We start from the raw sequence: 18,249 nt of genomic DNA, 5'->3' as shown, positions 1-18,249 counted from the left end.
CAGCCTTGCTAAGCACGCAGAGGCCCTGGCAGAGGCTGGACCAAGGTGTGAGTTTCACATTTAGTTCTGCTCTGGGTGCTGAGGTCACATGACAGTGTCCTCCTCCTGCAAGTAACACCCCATGTCTATGGCAATATGTGAGCCCAATAATTTTGTTTTCAAATGAACTGAAAAGCCTCAGATGTGGAGTGGACGTCTTCCTGCTGGTGCCCACAGTGCCACCCGAGGGACTGTCTGCAGAGCTCGGGCAGATTCTTCCCCACCGTTGCGCAAACGGATGTTCTGCCATTGTGGCTCCTGGATGTGAGGGTACATCCGGGCAGTTTGTCAGATGTTTCTACGTGGCCAGTCGATTAGCGTTGGGAAGAAAAGTCGGGATTGTGGGTTGAAATAACTCTTTGAACCACCAGTGACCTGCCCCTGAAAGGCTGGCTTGCAAAGAGGCAAGTTAATATTTGCGGGCAGCTTCTGGTCTCTCATTTTTGGGGTTTTGGATTTCTCTGAGGTTTCAACATGAAGAGGAAAAAGACAGGTGGGCGCTTAGAACTGCTCTCCTTGCTAGAGGTTCTGTCGCCAGAAATCTTTACTCTTTCCTCCTCCTGGGGCCAGTGGTACATTTGCAGGACATTTGTCCAGGGTTTGCAGGGCATTTGTCCAGGGTTAGGGAATCATGTGGGGCTCTTGATGTGACTTTGTTCACAAGCCCCCACCCCCACTTCCCTCTTGCTCTTTTCTGCATAAAGCCCAGACATCACAGTTCACTCGTGAACCCTTCAGCAGGCATGTCAAAAGGCAAGGACTCTTCTTTTTAAAAATAAAACTAACCATGACGCCAATATCTGACCTAAAATATTAAGAATAATTCTTTTTTTTTTTTTTTTTTTTTTGAGACGTAGTCTCTGTCTGTTGCCAGGCAAGAGTGCAGTGGCACAATCTCAGCTCACTGCAACCTCCGCCTCCCGGGTTGAAGTGATTCTCCTGCCTCAGCCTCCCGAGTGGCTGGGACTACAGGCGCCCACCACCATGCCCAGCTAATTTTTGTACTTTTAGTAGAGACAGGGTTTCACCGTGTTGGCCAAGATGGTCTCAATCTCTTGACCTCATGATCTGCCCACCTCGGCCTCCCAAAGTGCTGGGATTACAGGTATGAGCCACCGCACCCGGCCTAAGAATAATTCTTTAGTTCATATCATTAACTGTCACATCGCCTCATCCATGTATGTTCATGGTTGGTTTTCTGCACAAGGGGATTTTGGGGGATTTTTAACCCTTTTGCACTCCTGCCTCCAGCCAAGGCTGACCCTGACTCTCAGCTGGGGTTGTAGATGGGTCACCTCCAGAACACTAAGCTTTGCTGAACAACCAAATGCTAAACTAGCTTATTTAGCCTGCCTGTTTTTAGAGGCACAAACTATTAAAAGCACACTAAGAAATTCAGCCACACCATTCTTCTCTTACCCTAAGCCCCTTTATCACCCTTTGAATGGTCCCAGGAGCTTAGGAGGAGGTAGTAGGGGAGGCAGCCAGGGAAAGGGAAAGGGGGATGGGTCCTTACCTGAGGTCGTGGTGGTCTCGTTGCTGTCGGCAGTGGTCTCGTTGCCCCTGAAAGCCCTGGCGAGCGGCAAGCTAAAACCCACCAGCAGGAGTGGACACAAGGGCTCCATGGTGGACCTGCAGAGAGGCAGGGACAGGCTCAGAGGTCATCCAGCAGCAGCTGTGGGACCCTCCGGTGCCAGGCAGTGATGATGAGGAGAAGAGCCAACTTCATTTCAGGGCTTTCTCTGAGCCAAGAACTTTGCCTGTCACTTTCATGGATCATCTCACTGAGGCTTCTCAACACCAGGGGGATACAGTCACTGACTGTGGACATTCACTCAAAGGAGGGAACCAGGACTCAAAGGACCTGCTTGGTTGATGGTTAGTGGGGGCAGATCAGGGACTGGAACCCAGGGTGATCTCATCCCAGACCCCTGCCCTCCCTGGAACCACTTAGCAGAAATCACATCTGGGTGACCTAGCCTGGCGTCCTGGACCCTCTACCATCCACCCTCCACTCGCCCTGCTAACTCTAACCCTCCCATTCAAGCCCTGTTCTCTGGCCACGCTGTCCTCTTCACACCCAGCAAGACACTGCTTTTCAATCTGTCTCTTCATCCCCCTTCACTCTGCCTGGGAAACCTCGATCCTTTCAGGGCCTAGTTCATGCAGCCCCATCACCCAGCTGCAGCCAAGTTCTCTGTTCTTCGCTGCTCCAGCACACTCAGTCTGACTCCAGCACACTCAGTCTAGCTCCTACACGCTTGGTCCGGCTCCAGCACGCTCTGCCTGGCTCCAGCTTGACCCTTGCATCTGACCATGGCCGTGTCTAAACTCTCAGGTGAAGTGGAGGTAAGCTGCCTCTGTGAGGATGGGGCCACGGTCTGCTCATCTTGACAGAGCCAATTGAGTACCCTGGGACACAGGTGAGTATTTATTGGGGGTAGGGGGTGGGAATGCCCAGGGGCAGACCCAGATTGTAAAGTGGCTCAGCACAGAAAAAGGCTCTTTCATGCTGAGGACCTGTGGGCCATCACCTCAGATCTTCACCTGGCACTCCATTTTGCCAAAACATCAGAGCATCGCTAAATGTGGCAGTGACTGCTTGGTGCTGTGGAAACCCCTCACTAGAGGCTCACTGGCAGGTGCAGGTGGGCAGTGGCACCTGCTGAATGGGATTTGCTGTTGACAATGCAGACATGCAGTGGAGGTGTGGCCCCCCCCACTCCCCACCCCCTGAACCCCGTCCAAGGTCAGCCTGTCCCCACCAGCAGCCCTCTCCTGCCTGAGGCCTCCCTCAGGGATGCAAATGGACCCATTTCAGAACTGAGGCCAAGAAACATCCATTCCCCGGCTGCTCACATGTTAAACACTAATGCTTGTAATTAGAGAAGACATCTGAATGAGCAAGAAAAATCCTAATTGTGTTTCAGTAATCACCACTATTAAGATGAAACCATTATGAGGATATTATAACAATTAGCCCAGAACAATGACGATGGTGGCAATCAGCACTTTTACTTCTTCCCTCTTTTTTTATTTCCAAAACACACATTTTAGATTTGTAAAATGAGCCACATACACAAATAATTCCATGAGCACCTACTATATGCTGGGTATTTTATATCTGTATTATCCGCACAATAACCCCACAGGGCTGAGAAACAGAGGTTCCCGAAGGATAGAGAACTGGCCCAAAGTCAGGCTGGAGGATATGGAGGAACTGTGATTTGAACCCAGGAACCCTGGAGACAGAAGCCCTCACCCCCGCTGCATGCTACCCTGGCCCTTCCACGACAGGCAGCTCTGCCCACGGAGACACACACTGTTTTTAAAAATCTGTTATTGCACACTGCCACAATACTTTAATATACTTGAGTAAATTACAGAGTAATTGATTGGGGAGTATTAATTGGTTTAATACAATTCCAGAGATGCAGAATTCCTAGTTGAAACATTTTCTTATCTCATGTATTAATTTAATAACCCTCCTCTCCAAATGCTCAGTGATCTAAGAGGAGGCCGACACCCTTGAGAAAGACAAAGATCATTTTGTTCATCTGTTAGACACTGAGGTCCGGAAGTGCTCAGGAGAGCCACAGGTGATTTTCCTGACATGACCAGCAATGGGTGACAACCTGCAGAATTCAAAGCCTGTCTACCAGCTGGAGCCCAGGTCTGTCCCCGTTTTTTATATGTATATATATATTTATACTTTAAGTTCTAGGGTACATGTGCACAACATGCAGTTTTGTTACATATGTATACATGTGCCATGTTGGTGTGCTGCACCCACTAACTCGTCATTTACATTAGGTATATCTCCTAATGCTATCCCTCCCCCCTCCCCCCACCCCACGACAGGCCCCAGTGTGTGATGTTCCCCTTCCTGTGTCCAAGTGTTCTCATTGTTCAATTCCCACCTATGAGTGAGAACATGTGGTGTTTGGTTTTCTGTCCTTGCGATAGTTTGCTCAGAATGATGGTTTCTAGCTTCATCCATGTCCCTACAAAGGACATGAACTCATCCTTTTTTATGGCTGCATAGTATTCCATGGTGTATATGTGCCACATTTTCTTAATCGAGTCTCTCATTGTTGGACACTTGGGTTGGTTCCAAGTCTTTGCTATTGTGAATAGTGCCGCAATAAACATCTGTGTGCATGTGTCTTGATAGCAGCATGATTTATAATCCTTTGGGTATATACCCAGTAATGGGATGGCTGGGTCAAATGGTACTTCTAGTTCTAGATCCTTAAGGAATCACCACACTGACTTCCACAACAGTTTTAAGGCAAATGACAACTTGCCAGTCCCTGGCCATTCACTCTCAGTGGGCTTGCATAAGTGACCTGGTGAGCACAGACATGAATTGGTCCAAATGGTGCTTGAAACAGTGATTAAAATCATGCTGGGACAGATGCGGTGGCTCATGCCTGTAATCCCAGCACTTTAAGAGGCCGAGGCGGGTGGATCATAAGTTCAGGGGTTCAAGACTAGCCTGCCCAGGAAACCCTGTCTCTACTAAAAATAAAAATAAAAAAATTAGCCGGACATGGTGGCGGGCACCTGTAATCCCAGCCACTCAGAGGCTGAGGCAGAGAATTGCTTGAACCCAGGAGGCGGAGCTTGTAGTGAGCCGAGATCGCACCACTGCACTCCAGCCTGGGCAATAGAGCGAGACTCATCTAAAAAAAAAAATGCAGAATTTTAAGGATTTGTATTTCATCAGTTTCTGTTGTGAGCCTACCAAATGCTGAGTATGTAGAGCACAAATTGCATGTGATTTCTAGAACTGAGATGAGAAAAGGAGTTTATTTATGAAAAAGCAGGTTGTATATTTACTCCCCTCAACAGTCAACCCGCTATCTACTTCATTATAAATCTGTCTTTTTATTCCATCTGATGTCTTTTTAATATTCTTCACTGGGCAAGTTCTTGGGTCAGGCAGCCAGGTAAGCCCCAGAGATGCAAAGAATATAGTCTTGTTTCAGCCCTAAAGTAGCTCATTGAGGAGGAAGGGCAGGCAGAAGGACAGCCACCCTGATACCCCACTCCCATGCTCTGGAGACAAGGCCATGTGCCAAGGAGCAAAGGTGAGGGAGCAATGATTCCTCTTGGCAGTTAATGAAACCTTCCCCAGAAATGCAGTGCAGTGAGTGAGTCATTCAGGACGGAAGGCAGAGGGAGACGCAGGCCAGGGGACAGAGGAGTGAAGGGAGCCCAGACAGAACCCACTGTCCAGGCAGTTCACAGTTCTCTGGCACGTGAGAGAAGATGAGTGAGGAGGAAAAGTCTGAAGAGGAATTGGGTAGGTCCTCAATGCCATGCTAGATTTGGCTTGGCCCTAAGGGCTCATTTTCCATTAACAATCTACATTATTAGAGTCTCCTGGGGGCACTAAGGAACGACGCCCACTCCTGTGCCCAACTCCAGATGGAAGAAATCCGAGTATCTGGGGAATAATGGCTTTATATAGACTGAAGCTTGAAAATCTTGGCTACGAGCCATGAGCCGCCAGGAAAGTTTCCAAAGGGAGCCCTGGATGCTGCGCGTCAGCTCCTGACACAGGGTAGCCTTTGCGGCCGGAGAGTGGTCCAGGAGCCCGAGCATCACCTGGGAGCACGTGAGGAATGCAGAGTCTCAGGACCGTCCCAGACCTCCCACCTTTTATGAAGATTCCTGGGTGGTTCCTCTGCTCATTAATATTTGAGACGTATTGGTCTAAGCAATGGATTAAGAAAGACCAAGCCGGAGGCAATGGGAATGGAAAGGAGGGAGGGAGTTTAGAAGGATTTCAAAGGTAGGGTCCCTGGCAGTGGTGGTCAGTGGGATGTGGGTGATAAGTGGGGCAACAAAGGTATTGGGGTTTCCATCTTGGGAGCTGGGGTGGGAGGGAGCATCATTCATTAGCTGAGACAAGGAGAATGGGGGCTCTAGGCTGGGGATAAGGATGATTTTTAGCTGGAGGCATAAGGCAATAATATAAGCTCCCAGTTACTGGGCTCCTATGAAGTGGGATAAGCTACCTGAGGTTCTGAGATAAATGACCTCATCAACCCTCACCGAAATCCTATGAGCAATGTCCTGTTGTTACTGAAGATGAAAGGTTGCATTAGAGAGGACAGTGGAACATTCCTGGGGAGACTGTCTGTAGGAGTTGCATCTGGGGTCTGGGGCCTTGTCAGAAGGGGAGGTGGGCTGCAAGTGCAGCGTGTGGGGGAGGCACTCCTTGTGGGGGTTATTGGGGAGGAAGGCAGGGTCAAGGTGGCGAGCTGCAGGAAGTCACTGCACTAGGGCCCAAGGAAGGGAGCTCGGCAGGAGACTGGGAAAAGGTGGCTGGGCTGGGGGGAGGGCAGAAGGCAGGTCGAGGTACACAACCCAGGGTAGGAAAGGGATTTTCCTGATCCCTGTCCACTTCCCAACATCCCTGCCTCCTCTTTTGGAGTGGTCCCCTCTTTCTCCTCACCCTTTACTTGACCCCAGCAGATTTTGAGGTTGAGCGACCTGAGATGGAGTCCTTCCTGGCACCACACTGTCTGGCCCTGTGTAAGGTGATTTGGGTTTTGGACGTCTCAACCAGCCCAGGAGACCCCAGAGTGTAGGGGCTGTCTTGTGTCCCCGTTTCCCAGTCCCTGACTTTCTCTCCGGCACCTCAATAATTGGAGCTTTCAGGGCATTTGAGGGCAAGGGGCCATCCCTGGGCCAGTGCCTCTGAGCAGGAGTTGCCAAGCTGACCCCTCTGGCCCTACCAAACCCGAAAGGGCCCTTTCCAGCTGGCCCAGGATGTCCAGCAGTGGACTGACCCACACTGCCCCCTGCAGCTCCAAGAGGGTAGTGTTTTCTCTCTGCAGCCCAAACCCATCACCTACCTGGTCAAAACTGCAGCTGTTTTGCTTTCAACTAAGAAACAGATGACGGTTCTTCTCAAGGAAGCAGGAAACAATGATTTGGGAGCCATACTCAGGTTTCAAAGCCACCGCACTTAAAGAGAGCCCCTGGAATGGGTCCCATGTAATTTCTCATCCAAACCAGGACTTCTTAGAGAGCAAAGGAGGGGGCTAAAATGATTCAAAATATATGCTTCTCTAAAACATTTATTGACCAATGATTTGATTTTATTAAGCTGGGAGGCTATTAAGTAGTTCTATTCACAAAATATTTTTAAAAATTAAACAATCTTTCTGAAAACAAAATAACATATTTTGTGTGTGTGTGTGTGTGTATATATATATACATATACATGTTTTTAAGAAAACTTTTTTTGGATGCCCAGGCCGACAGATCACTTTGAGCTCAGGAGTTTGAGACCAGCCTGGGCAATATGGCAAAACCCTGTCTCTACAAAAAATACAAAAAATTAGCTGGGCGCGGTGATGGGTGCCTGTGGTCCCAGCTACTTGCTGGACTGAGGTGGGAGATCACTTGAGCTTGGGAAGCGGAGGTTGCAATGAGCTGAGATCATGCCACTGCACTCCAGCCTGGACAACAGAGCCAGACCTTGTGTCAACAACAACATCAACAACAAATAAAAATAAAAGAAAAAAACCTTTTTGTATTGATTATCTGAAAATAAAATGAGAACGTAAAATAATACTTATTCTCGGCACACATTCACAGGCTCTGATCAATTTCTTAGCCTTATCTGTTCCGAATATGTTTCATTCAATATATTTTTCAATGTTCTTATTCATGTTTTAATTTTTAAAATAAAATTGCCTGCATTTTTTTAGATTAGCATTTTGTGAGCTCTCATCATTTAATTCACTTTATTGCTTCCTTGTTTTTGTAGAAATAAGTTTTAGTGTCTTCCTGTTCATAACCTCATTTGTTTGTTTGAGGCAGAGTCTCACTCTGTTGCCAGACTGGCTCACTGCAGTTTCAACCTCCTGGGCTCAAGGGATCCTCCCATCTCAGCCTCCCAAGTAGCTGGGACTACAGGGATGCACCACCATGACTGGCAAAATTTAAGACTTTTTTTCGTAAAGATGGGGGGGGTGTCTCACTATGTTGCCCAGGCTAGTCTCAAACTCCTAGACTCAAGCAATCCTCCTGCCCTGCCCTCCCAAAGTGCTGGGATTACAGGTGTGAGCCACCACCACGCCCAGCCATAACCTTTGTTTTCAATAATTGTAACTCTATAAAAGTTTCAAAAGCCAAGAGTTCTGTGTGTGTGTCGGTAGGGGGGGCGGTGTGGAGGGGAGGGTTTTGGGTGCTCCATTTATTGAATCCTCCCATAATATATTTCCAACTAGTTTGGAACTAAACTAAACTCACACTTAGGGCCTTGTTTGCAGAAAGATTCACCATCTTTTTAGGACACTTAGGTTTATTTACAAAATAATTCTTTGAAGGCCCGAACATTTCTAGAATCTGATTGATGATGAGCAGGAGAGAGAAAGTGCATACTACAAAGCTGCAGTGTTTTAAAAATTCAACATCAGCCTAATTACCAGGAATTTGCAGTTTAGTTACTCTGTGTACATGTAACTATTTATAAATTTTGACATCAACAGCTTCTATTTTAACTGATGAGATGTCCAATTTGGACACAATTATAAATGCTGTGAGGCTGGGTGCAGTGGCTTATGCCTGTACTCCCAGCATTTTGGGAGGCCGAGGCAGGCAGATCACTTGAGGTCAGGAGTTCGAGACCATCCTGGCCAACATGGCAAAACCCCGCCTCTACTAAAAATACAAAAATTAGATGGGTGATGTGGTGCACGTCTGTAATCCCAGCTGCTCAGGAGGCTGAGACAGGAGAATCGCTTGAACCCGGGAGGCGGAGGTTGCAATGAGCCGAGATTGTGCCACTGCACTCTAGCCTGGGTGACAGAGCGAGACTCCATCTTGAATAAATAAAGAAGTAAATAAATGATGTGTACACCATAATCAATTCCAAGTATAATACATTTACTACAAATGCCGAGCTTTACCCAAACTTATATAATCATATTCATAATTCCCCCACAAATAATTTTATCATGATGCTGACTCTTCCACTGCCTTTCCTGTGACATTAGTAATTAAGTCAAGGCCTTGCCTTTGACAGGATGAACATCCAAGTTGTATTGGGATTCCATGAAATGAATAAAAAAATAAAATAAAACTGCTATGGGAATGGACTGATTTTGTTTGAAAATTCCTGCTTGAAAATGACACTGATGTAACACTGGCATCATCTGATGGTTCGTGAAATTCTTCTACCCTTGGGAGCACTAACAGCTATCACTTCACCTTCTGTAAGCACACAGTGAAACCCGGAATTGAAGATGAGCAAAATTAGCTGAGAATAGTCGTTTGAGCTAAGTGAAAAGTCATGCTTTGTTAGCAGTTTGCAAAGCACCTTCAATTTATCATCCTCAGGTGCGGGGTTCTTCAAGCAGCCGCTTAGTGAATACTGATGATCTCTTAGTAGCTTTTTATTTCTTCCTGGCTTCTACGTGGTCAGCAACACCATTACAGCCCCCGAGGTAGTTAGTAAATGTTTATAAGTATTTTGTATAAATTACAAATTATGCCAACATTATCATCAACTTTCTGGAAAAAAATCAGTGCTTGATATGCCTTTTCTAATTATTCCTGACCCACAAGTTTAAGGCAAATTCAGAAAGTTCTGTTGAAACATAATTTAAATGGAGTTGCAGATTCACACCATACGATAAATGCCCAAGCCCATGGAAGAAGAGAGTTCAGACTGTTTGTTTTTTACAAGTTGTACTGATTTCCTGCAAATATTTCAAAATCCCCTACCCTGTAATTTCTCATGTTTCTGATAAGTGCTGATGACCATGGCATCTCACAGGCCATGGTGTGGGCCGCAGCTCAACTGGCTGGTGCCACAAGTGGCCAGCAAGAGCCCCAACCCTGAAGCCTCCTCCCACCACACTGGGAGGCCAACGGGAGTTGGTTCTAACCCACTCTTCTCCAAGGGCACTTTTTCTCTTCTAAACTGCCTGTTGTCCTTGAAAGGTAAGTGTTACTGACATTGTGTTAGGAAGGGGTGGTGAAGAGAGAGAAGATGGTGGCTGTCATCTTCCGGATTTAGTCATCATTAAAGAGAGCCTGTTCCCTACACAGGCGTCTCCGTCTTATGAGGAGAGCACAGCAGAAGCTTGGAGGCACAAGTGGACAGTCTACAGAACCTTCCTGGATTCTGTTAATGCAAGTATCATTTCAACATTAAAAGTTTAATTTTCAGCCAGGCATGGTAGCTCATGCCTGTAATCCTAGCACTTTGGGAGGCCAAGGCAGGTGGATCACCTGAGGTCAAGAGTTCAAGACCACTGTGGCCAACATGGTATAACCCCATCTCTACTAAAAATACAAAAATTAGCCAGACGTGGTGGCAGGCGCCTGTAATCCCAGCTACTCAGGAGGCTGAGGCAGGAGAATTGCTTGAACCCAGGAGGCGGAGGTTGCAGTGAGCCGAGATTGCGCCACTGCACTCCAGCCTGGGTGATGGAAAGAGACTCTGTTTCAAAAAAATAAAGGTTTAATTTTCAATTGCTCTAAGATGAAAAATATGGAGCAAATGTGAAAGTGGATAGGACACAGGGACAACAAGCAGAAAATAGGGCTGTCTCTGTTGAAGAGGGAAATACAGCCCCCTGGAGAGAATGCAGAGAGAAGGGGTGGCGTGGTTGGAACTGAGCCCTGGGGCCCTCCAAGATTTAGATCTCTGACCCCTCTGTCATGAGACCTGCTCGTATTTTTCCTTCTCTCAACAAAACACATATTGATTCTCCCCTTACTCAGTCTCATCCACATTTTGCTGCCCTGAAGATTCACATCTGAGCCAGGTAAGGAATGCAGCCTTGCTCAGGTCCGACTGATGGCTGCACCTGCCCATCATCTGGCAGAGTCACACTCACAGGTACTTCATGGTCCCCAAAGGCCATTGCTCACTCAGAAGAGATGTGCTTTATCAGAGGCTACCTGGCAGGGTCGTGGGAAACATAATATGGGAAACAGAACCACTGCCCAAAACACCCTGGGCAGGAAAACAGCAGGGCCCACACAACATGGCTCCATCCATCCGCCCTTGGGGCTCGGCAGTAATGGTGTGAAACAATGGAAGTGTTGGGAATGTTGGAAACAGCACAGCCCTCCCGCTGTCTCCCACTGAGAAGAGGGCACCCGGAGCTGAGGCCTGCAGCCCCTCCACGGAACCTCCACTCAGGGGTGTGGCTGACAGAGGAGATGCCGGCCAGCTGCACCCCAGGCCTCGCTGAGTGCAGCCCACCCTGGATCAGACCTCCAAAAGTGATGACGGCTGGACTACACTTTAGTGGGTAGGTTTATGCTACACTTTTGATTTCAAAGAAATCCATCAGCTGCCAGTTGAGGGAGACTGTAGACTCAAGAGTACCTGCTGGTTGGCTTATGTATTCATCCATGCATTCATTCAGCATTGGTTACTAAGAGTTGACTGCCAGGATGTGGAGAGACAACTAAACAAGACCAACACTGCCCTTGGCCCCTCCTCCCACCTCCCCACTTCCAAAGCTTGCGATTCAGCCAGAGAGAGAAAAGACTTCAATAACTAGAATGCAACTGCTATGTGTTAGGCGGGGGAAGCACACGATGTGGTAGGGGCGCCCTGCAGGGTGCCTGCCCCTGTCTAGAGGGGTCTGGAGGGCTGCCTGGGGAGAAAGGGAGTCAGCTGGTCCAAGGAGGCTGGGGAGGTGAGGGAGGCCTGCAGGGGACAGAGAGCACAGGGCCCTGGGAACCCACAGAACCTGAATAGGACGCGGGCGACCAGGAGTCTCCCCTGGCAACGCCAACCCTCAGTGTTCAGAGATGTCCAGGAAGACCTTGCTGGCAGGATTATCCATGCACGCGGCACTGCTCAAAGCAGAGGCCAACTCTCATGCAGGTCTCTACCCTGGTGCCTTCTCAGAGCTGCCACAGAGGAGGTGCTCCACGGGTGTTTTTAAAGGAATCGCCATGAAGAAATAAGGTGTCGGGGACTGACACGTGGATTCTCTCCAGCACATCAACTCACGGCGCTTTCTAGACCCAGCTGGTTCGACGTCTCTCTCTGCCTCTCTTTCTCATTAACTCTCATCCTTTCTCTCTCTCTCTCTTTCCCCTCCCTCCACCCCCAGAGGAGGGCCTTTTCCAGAACACTTAACCTCTCTGCGCCTGCTTCCCAATGAGTGAAACAAGAGAATCCCACGAAATCATAAATGAGTGAGTCTTGTAAACTGTAACTCATCAGGCAAGGGCTGGTTATTATAACGGCGTGGCCCCGTTGTTCTCCAGGGCAGCAGCCATGCTGTGGGAAACTGCAAACTCAGCAAAGCGAACGGTGGTGTTTGCTGAGTGGACACGGTCTCTGCCACCAAGTCTTCTGGGAAGGCCTCGGAGGGGTGAGGGAAGCCCACATGGGGAGCCTCTGCCGTTTCCAAAAAGGAGCCTGCAATTCCGGAGCCTGCATCTCCACTGGGATCTGTGCCTGTGTCTGCCCCCTGGGTCTTTCTTTGAGGTTTTTCATCCTCCTGTGATGGTTGGTGGGGGGATGGAGATAAGTGTCCTGTCCCCGCCCCCAGAAGAGCAATCTCTCTACAAAACTCTTTCAGAAGCAGCCTGGGCGGATCTGACTGCTGAGGCATTGATGCCCAGGAGCTGTCTGTGCAGGCAGGTGGGTGGAGGAAGCTGGCGGCCCCTAAGACCCCAGCCCTGGTGATGCCCACTGTGGGGGCCTTAGGCAGGCCTGGGCTTACAGTCCGTCTCAGCTCAACTTGGACACATGCCGTCTTTTCTTCATCCTCCTCTTCTTGAAAGGCTTGTTATTCAGCTGGAAAATAGACGTTTTTCAGCAGATTTTCTCTATTCAGAAATAGACTAAAGCTTCTGCTGGAGTCTGGCATTATCCCAGAGAAAGGAGACCCACGGGCCTTCAGCAGTGCACCACCCTCAGGGAAGTCATCCAGTTTGGGCATCCTGACTCAGTTCTCCCACAGTGTCCTTCTCATCTGCTGTAGCCGAGGTCAGGGAGAAGGCCCTGGGTGGTGTCTGGGCTGAGAGGGTCAATTGTGCCACCTGCTTCAGACGCCCCATGGGCTGGCGACTCTTCTGGTCTTCGGTGCTGATGCCCACAGGCCTGGCTCACAGTGGGTGCTGGGTCAGGGCTGGTGGAGAACAATAGTGCTGAGCCAGGACCCGCCCATGTGTTAGAGAAAGGCAGCAGCTTGGAAACCTGTAGGTGGGTCTTCCACCCACTAAGTCACCAAGAACTAGGAGCCTGCAGCCAGTTGAGAGGATTCTTGAGGTGCTCTGCCCCCAGCTGGGGCCCTGAGCCCCCACGAGCCTTCCGCCTGGGGCATCTGATGACTCACGTGGACCACAGCACAGCAGCCCAGTGGGCTGGGAGTTAGGAGCTGGAAGATGAAAGCCACCCACTCTTATCTGCCTCCGAGGAGTCTGCAATCAAGAGGGAGGATGCCCCCAGAAGGTAAATAACCACAGGACGGGGCATGTGGGGCAAAAGGCAACTGCAAAGTGGAGACAAATCCCAGTGGGAGGCCTCTGGGGGGACCCTGAGCAGAGACGGAGCAGGATAGCGCTCCGCGAGGAGGACAGCTGAGGCCAGAGGGGACAGCATTCAGGACAAGGGCCAGACGTCTGGGGTGGCCAGGGCTGGGCCGGGGCAGGGTGGAAGTGAGTGGCCATGGGTGGGGACTGGGCCGCATCCCAGAGGGTCTCAAGCCCTCCCCAGGGATGGAGGCTTCTTCCTGGGAGCAGATCCCGACTCCTGGCCTTGGCTTCGTGTTCTGGGAATGAAGGCATCAGAACCCAAGACCAAGGAACCCTGGGCCCCAGCGGGCTGCTCAGCTGTGCCTGAGGGGGTGGGGTCTCAGGGACAGAATGGGGCTGCCGCTTCTGCTGGGCGCTGAGGGCCAGCCTCCTGCAGCGAGGCAGTGGCCTTCTGCAACCTGTCCACATTGGGGGGCTGAGCCAGGGCCAGGTGTGCTGTGTACCATCTCACCTTTGCCCCATTTTTCCTAAGAAATGCAGATTCTGTGACCTTCAGAGGCAGCTGGAGAAAGAAAAGATGGAGGAGATCACGGCCCAGCAATTCCAGCCTGGGGCAGGCGCGGGCTCAATGATATCCTTCAGGTCCTAATCCCCGAGTGTGGCTGTGTGTGACCCGAGTCCCTTCTGCCTGCCAGGAGTGAGGCCACCTGAGGTCGCAGAAAGGACTGGGGAGGAGACAGGTGCAGGGTGATCCGGATCCCATATTTAATTGATGGTAAGCAGGCCTCCTCACTTCTCCCTGAGCCTGACAAACATGGCTAACCTCCTTTGGAGAAAGTTCTGTGAATAATGTGTCTGCCGCAGGCTGGCGAAGTACAGTGTTCTCCAGAAATCCAGTGGTCTGCACCATCAGTGTCCTGGGCTTGCTGCCTCTGGAGACTCCCACGCCCCCAGCCAAAGCCGGGACCCTCCCCTGAAGCCTCTGCCATGGCCTGTCCTGCCTTGGGGAGGTGGAGACCCTCAGCGTGCAGGTGTCCCACCTCACTGTGCCTCTCAGCTTCTTTGTTTCTGCCCAAAATACAGGCTCCTGAGTAGCCTCCTGTGGGTGTCCTGGGACTGTCACCTGCCCTCTTTCAGCCAGGTGGGCTCAAACGTCAGGGGCAGCATCTCTGGTCCAGATTGGGGTCTCTCTCGGTTCATTTATCCAAGATCTTTTGGCAAAAAGAGAAAGACCAAGGATTATCCCCTTTCAGGAGAGCTCAGCCTGCTTTTTCGGGCTCTTCAAGGCCCACCCATCCATGCACGGAGAAATAACACGAATGCTGGTGTGGAAATGATGCCCGGATACCTTTCCAAAGGCTCCATGGCCCACTCTTCCAGTATCCATCCTGGTCATGCAGGCGCTGACCCACATGTTTCTGGGTTAGGAAGGAAAGCAAAGGCCAGGAGGCGGAGGCTGACCCCTTTATCTTCTGATAAACCCGAGAGCAGAACAGCCTCAACAAGGACGATTACAGCAGGGAAATGGCATTCCTGGCCAGTGGACAAGCACCTCCTTTAACCTACAGCTCAGAGCCTCACTTTGACTTGCTTCCTGTGGGGTGCTGGTCAGTAGGGGCTGAATTCTGGGGTGCTGGGCATCCCTCCACCATGCAGGCCCCACAAAAGCAGCCGAGGAGGGACAGTGCTCGGAAGCAGACAGCCACACAGACCACTGGGCTCCATCAGGCCTCTCACTGCAGGAAGCACAGGCCAGCAAGGCCAGAGTTAATTTCTCAGAATAATTGCTAATAATACAAATCAACCTTTCTGGGCACTGAGTACACACCAGGCCCTGTGCTAAGCGCTTCTAACCTAAGCGTCACCTCATTGCCTGCTAATACCCCCTCTAGGAAATAGGGACTACTATAAGTCCTGCCCACAGACATGAAAACCACAGCTGTGGGTCGACCCTCTCTGCGTCTGTATCTAATACTGCACCTGTTTTCTATGAAATCAAGACAATATGATTCATAGGGCAAAATGATTATTTGTTACACATGGAGAAAAACAAAAGCTCAAAATTTAAAAAAGTATGTTTTCTGAAGGAGAAACAAAATCCAGACATTTTCCAAGCTTCAAGTGTGAATATACTTACATGGATGAAAGATTTAAAGAATAACAATAAAAAACCCTTAATGGTAAAAATTTGTCGACTCAGCATGTTTCAGATGTAGCCACGGTGAGCTGGCCTCTTTGGAGACAGCTTTGCTTGTTAAAGAGAAAAGGATGCAAAGGGCTTGCTTTTTATCTCAGTTGGTGAAGGTTGGAACTGAATGTTTTGAACAAAAGTAATTGCCTATGTCTAAATGTGAAATCACTGAAACGCTACTAAAAGACTGGCAAAGAAGTCCAGTGTTAAGAGAGAAAAAGTGGGAGGGGAAACAGGCAGAGAAATAAGGATGAGAGGCTTGGTGGTGTCCCTGGTCTGGCTATCACTGCAGGGACCTGAATGGGTCCACAGTGTCCTCCAGGGGTCTGGGCAGGGGACCAGCCATGCTCTGGACAAGCCCGAGCTGACCCACTGGAAGTGGGCGTTGTTCTGTATCTTCCTTCACTGAAGACAGATTGGGGAAAGGTCAGGTGCCAGACAGGTGGAAAGGAGGAAGGGATAAAGAAATACTGCTTTGTGCTGGCTGGCAAGCGTGCGGGGGGCCTCTCGCCAGACCCTCCCCTGACAGTAGCCCAGACAGGCAGTGCCCCTTTGCCTTGGAACACAGATGGATGAGGACAGGGAGGTCAGAGATGGTGAAGCATCTGCCCACCGCACCTGGCTGGCCAACCAGAGAGGCGCTGCGGGTTTGAGGGAGGAAGTGCTGTGTTCTTTCTTCTGCAGCCTGGGGCCCACCTGGGCCGTGCAGAGTCAGGCCACATAGCCACCCACCATGCATGCATGCTTGGCCTGCCAGGGATGGGTTGTTTTGGGGTTTCTGGAGATACATGGGAGACTCTCGGGGTGCTGGAAAGTGAATTCTGAGCACACCCTGGGAGATTGTACCTCTGGAAGTACCTGGCTCTGGCGGCCAAAGAAAGGCAGTCATGGACAAAAATATTTGTCTCCCTCCCCATATAAACATGTCCCCTGCACCCTATACACACAAGCCAGGTGTGTTCAGAGGCATCTGAGGTCCCTGGGGAACAGACAGTGCCCTGGGAAAGGGGGTGACCCAGGAGGCTGCTGGGAGCTGGGGAGGGGCTGCTTCCCTGGGTCCCCTGGAGCAGGTCCTGGTGGCAAAGTCCAGCCCAACATGTAGGGCTCTGTGGGCAGTGCTGCCCTCAGACCCGAATCCAGTGCAGGCAGGGAGGCCCCAGGGTTTGGGGAGTTCCTGGGGGGATGAAGAGTGGCACTGGGCTCCCTCCACATGAGGCTGCGTGGAGGAGCTGCAGGGTCTGGGAGGAACTCAGGATGGGGGCACAGGGTCCGGCTCTGACGCCCAGGCCTACTCCTGACTGTGTGGATGACTGTGGAGGTGATGTCTGCAGTTTACTCGTCTGTAAAGTGGGGCAATAAAATCTATCGCTATTTCCATACTCAAACGACCACGTCCTGACCTCACCTCTCCAGTGGGAGGCTTGGAATCTGCAGATGGGGTTTCCTTGAGTGAAGAAGAAGCTCCAGCAAAGCTAAGACAGAGAAGCTGAAGCCGTGGGTCCTCACTGGGGAGTCACATCACTGACCCCATTCCCTGATGCTGGCAGAGTAACAGCGAGTGGCAATTTGTCATAAAAGAATTTTAAAAATCCATTATGTCTAAGAGTTAACAATGCTTCATAATTCATTTCAGTGCTTTTTTCTGTTCTTTTTTTTTTTTTTTTTTTGAGACAGGATCTCATTCTGTCACCCAGGCTGGAGTGCAGTGGCATGATCATGGCTCATTGCAGCCTCAAACTCCTGGGCTCAAGCCATCCTCCCACCTCAGCCTCCTGAGTAGCTGGAACTACAGTTATGCACCATCATGCTTGCCTAATTTCATTTATATTTTTTGTAGAGATTGGGTCTTGCTATATTGCCCAGGCTGATCCCAAACTCTTGGCCTTGGGTGATCCTCCTGTCTTGGCCTCCCAAAGTGCTGGAAATATAGGTGCGAGCCACTGCTCAATGCTTTCTTATATAAACACTGTAGAAGCCCCAAGTGCACACCTGTGGATTATACACTAAACTTTATTTTATCAAATAATTTTTTAAAAAGCAAAAGAAATTTTAAAGCCACAGGAAGTCCCCTGATGGGCTTCCTCCTGGGGCTCCCTGCCTGGCTTGGACTGGGCAGGCCCAGATGCTGAGGGGGTGGGACTAGCACTGGCACAGGGTCTGCCCGAGGACGCAACAGCACTCCACCCAGGCCAAGGACCGGTAAGAACGCTGGCGAGTCAGCAAGTCTGTTAAGGGATAATTTCAATTTCCTGTGTGCCAAACTCTAATTCTCTAATTTGTGTAATTCCAATTACGCATAGTGTCCTCTTGAAAATGAATAAAAAGTAAAGAGCTTATTCTGTGAGAATTAAGTCTATCTGGATTCCAATAAAGACGACAGACCCACAGATAGCTGGAGACACAAGGAACCTTCTCGAAAGCACGCTTTCTCAGACCCTAAAGCCATGCTTGAATTCATTTAATCAACAACCAACAAGCCCAATGGCTAATTACCCATTTAAAGAAGTGAACCTTACAATAATAGCTGGGGCCAAATAAGA

General features: G+C 49.8%; 1 protein-coding gene across 6 annotated transcripts in view; it reads right to left on the bottom strand.

Annotated features, from left to right (window-relative positions):
- Nucleotides 1–18,249, bottom strand: part of PTPRE (protein tyrosine phosphatase receptor type E) — a 179,429-nt gene that overhangs the window by 43,289 nt on the left and 117,891 nt on the right. For all 6 annotated transcript variants that reach the window (XM_063782263.1, XM_063782267.1, XM_063782262.1 and 3 more), the window contains one exon: nt 1,556–1,671. In XM_063782263.1, the coding sequence (XP_063638333.1) occupies nt 1,556–1,664 (109 nt within the window). In that variant the 5' untranslated portion in view covers nt 1,665–1,671. The remainder of the gene's footprint in view (nt 1–1,555; nt 1,672–18,249) is intronic.

This window comes from Pan troglodytes, chromosome 8 (genome assembly GCF_028858775.2).
Source record: "Pan troglodytes isolate AG18354 chromosome 8, NHGRI_mPanTro3-v2.0_pri, whole genome shotgun sequence".
In the NCBI taxonomy this organism is placed as follows: Eukaryota; Metazoa; Chordata; class Mammalia; order Primates; family Hominidae; genus Pan; species Pan troglodytes.
Note: the sequence above shows the minus strand (reverse complement) of the source record. Positions and strands in the feature narration are given on the sequence as shown.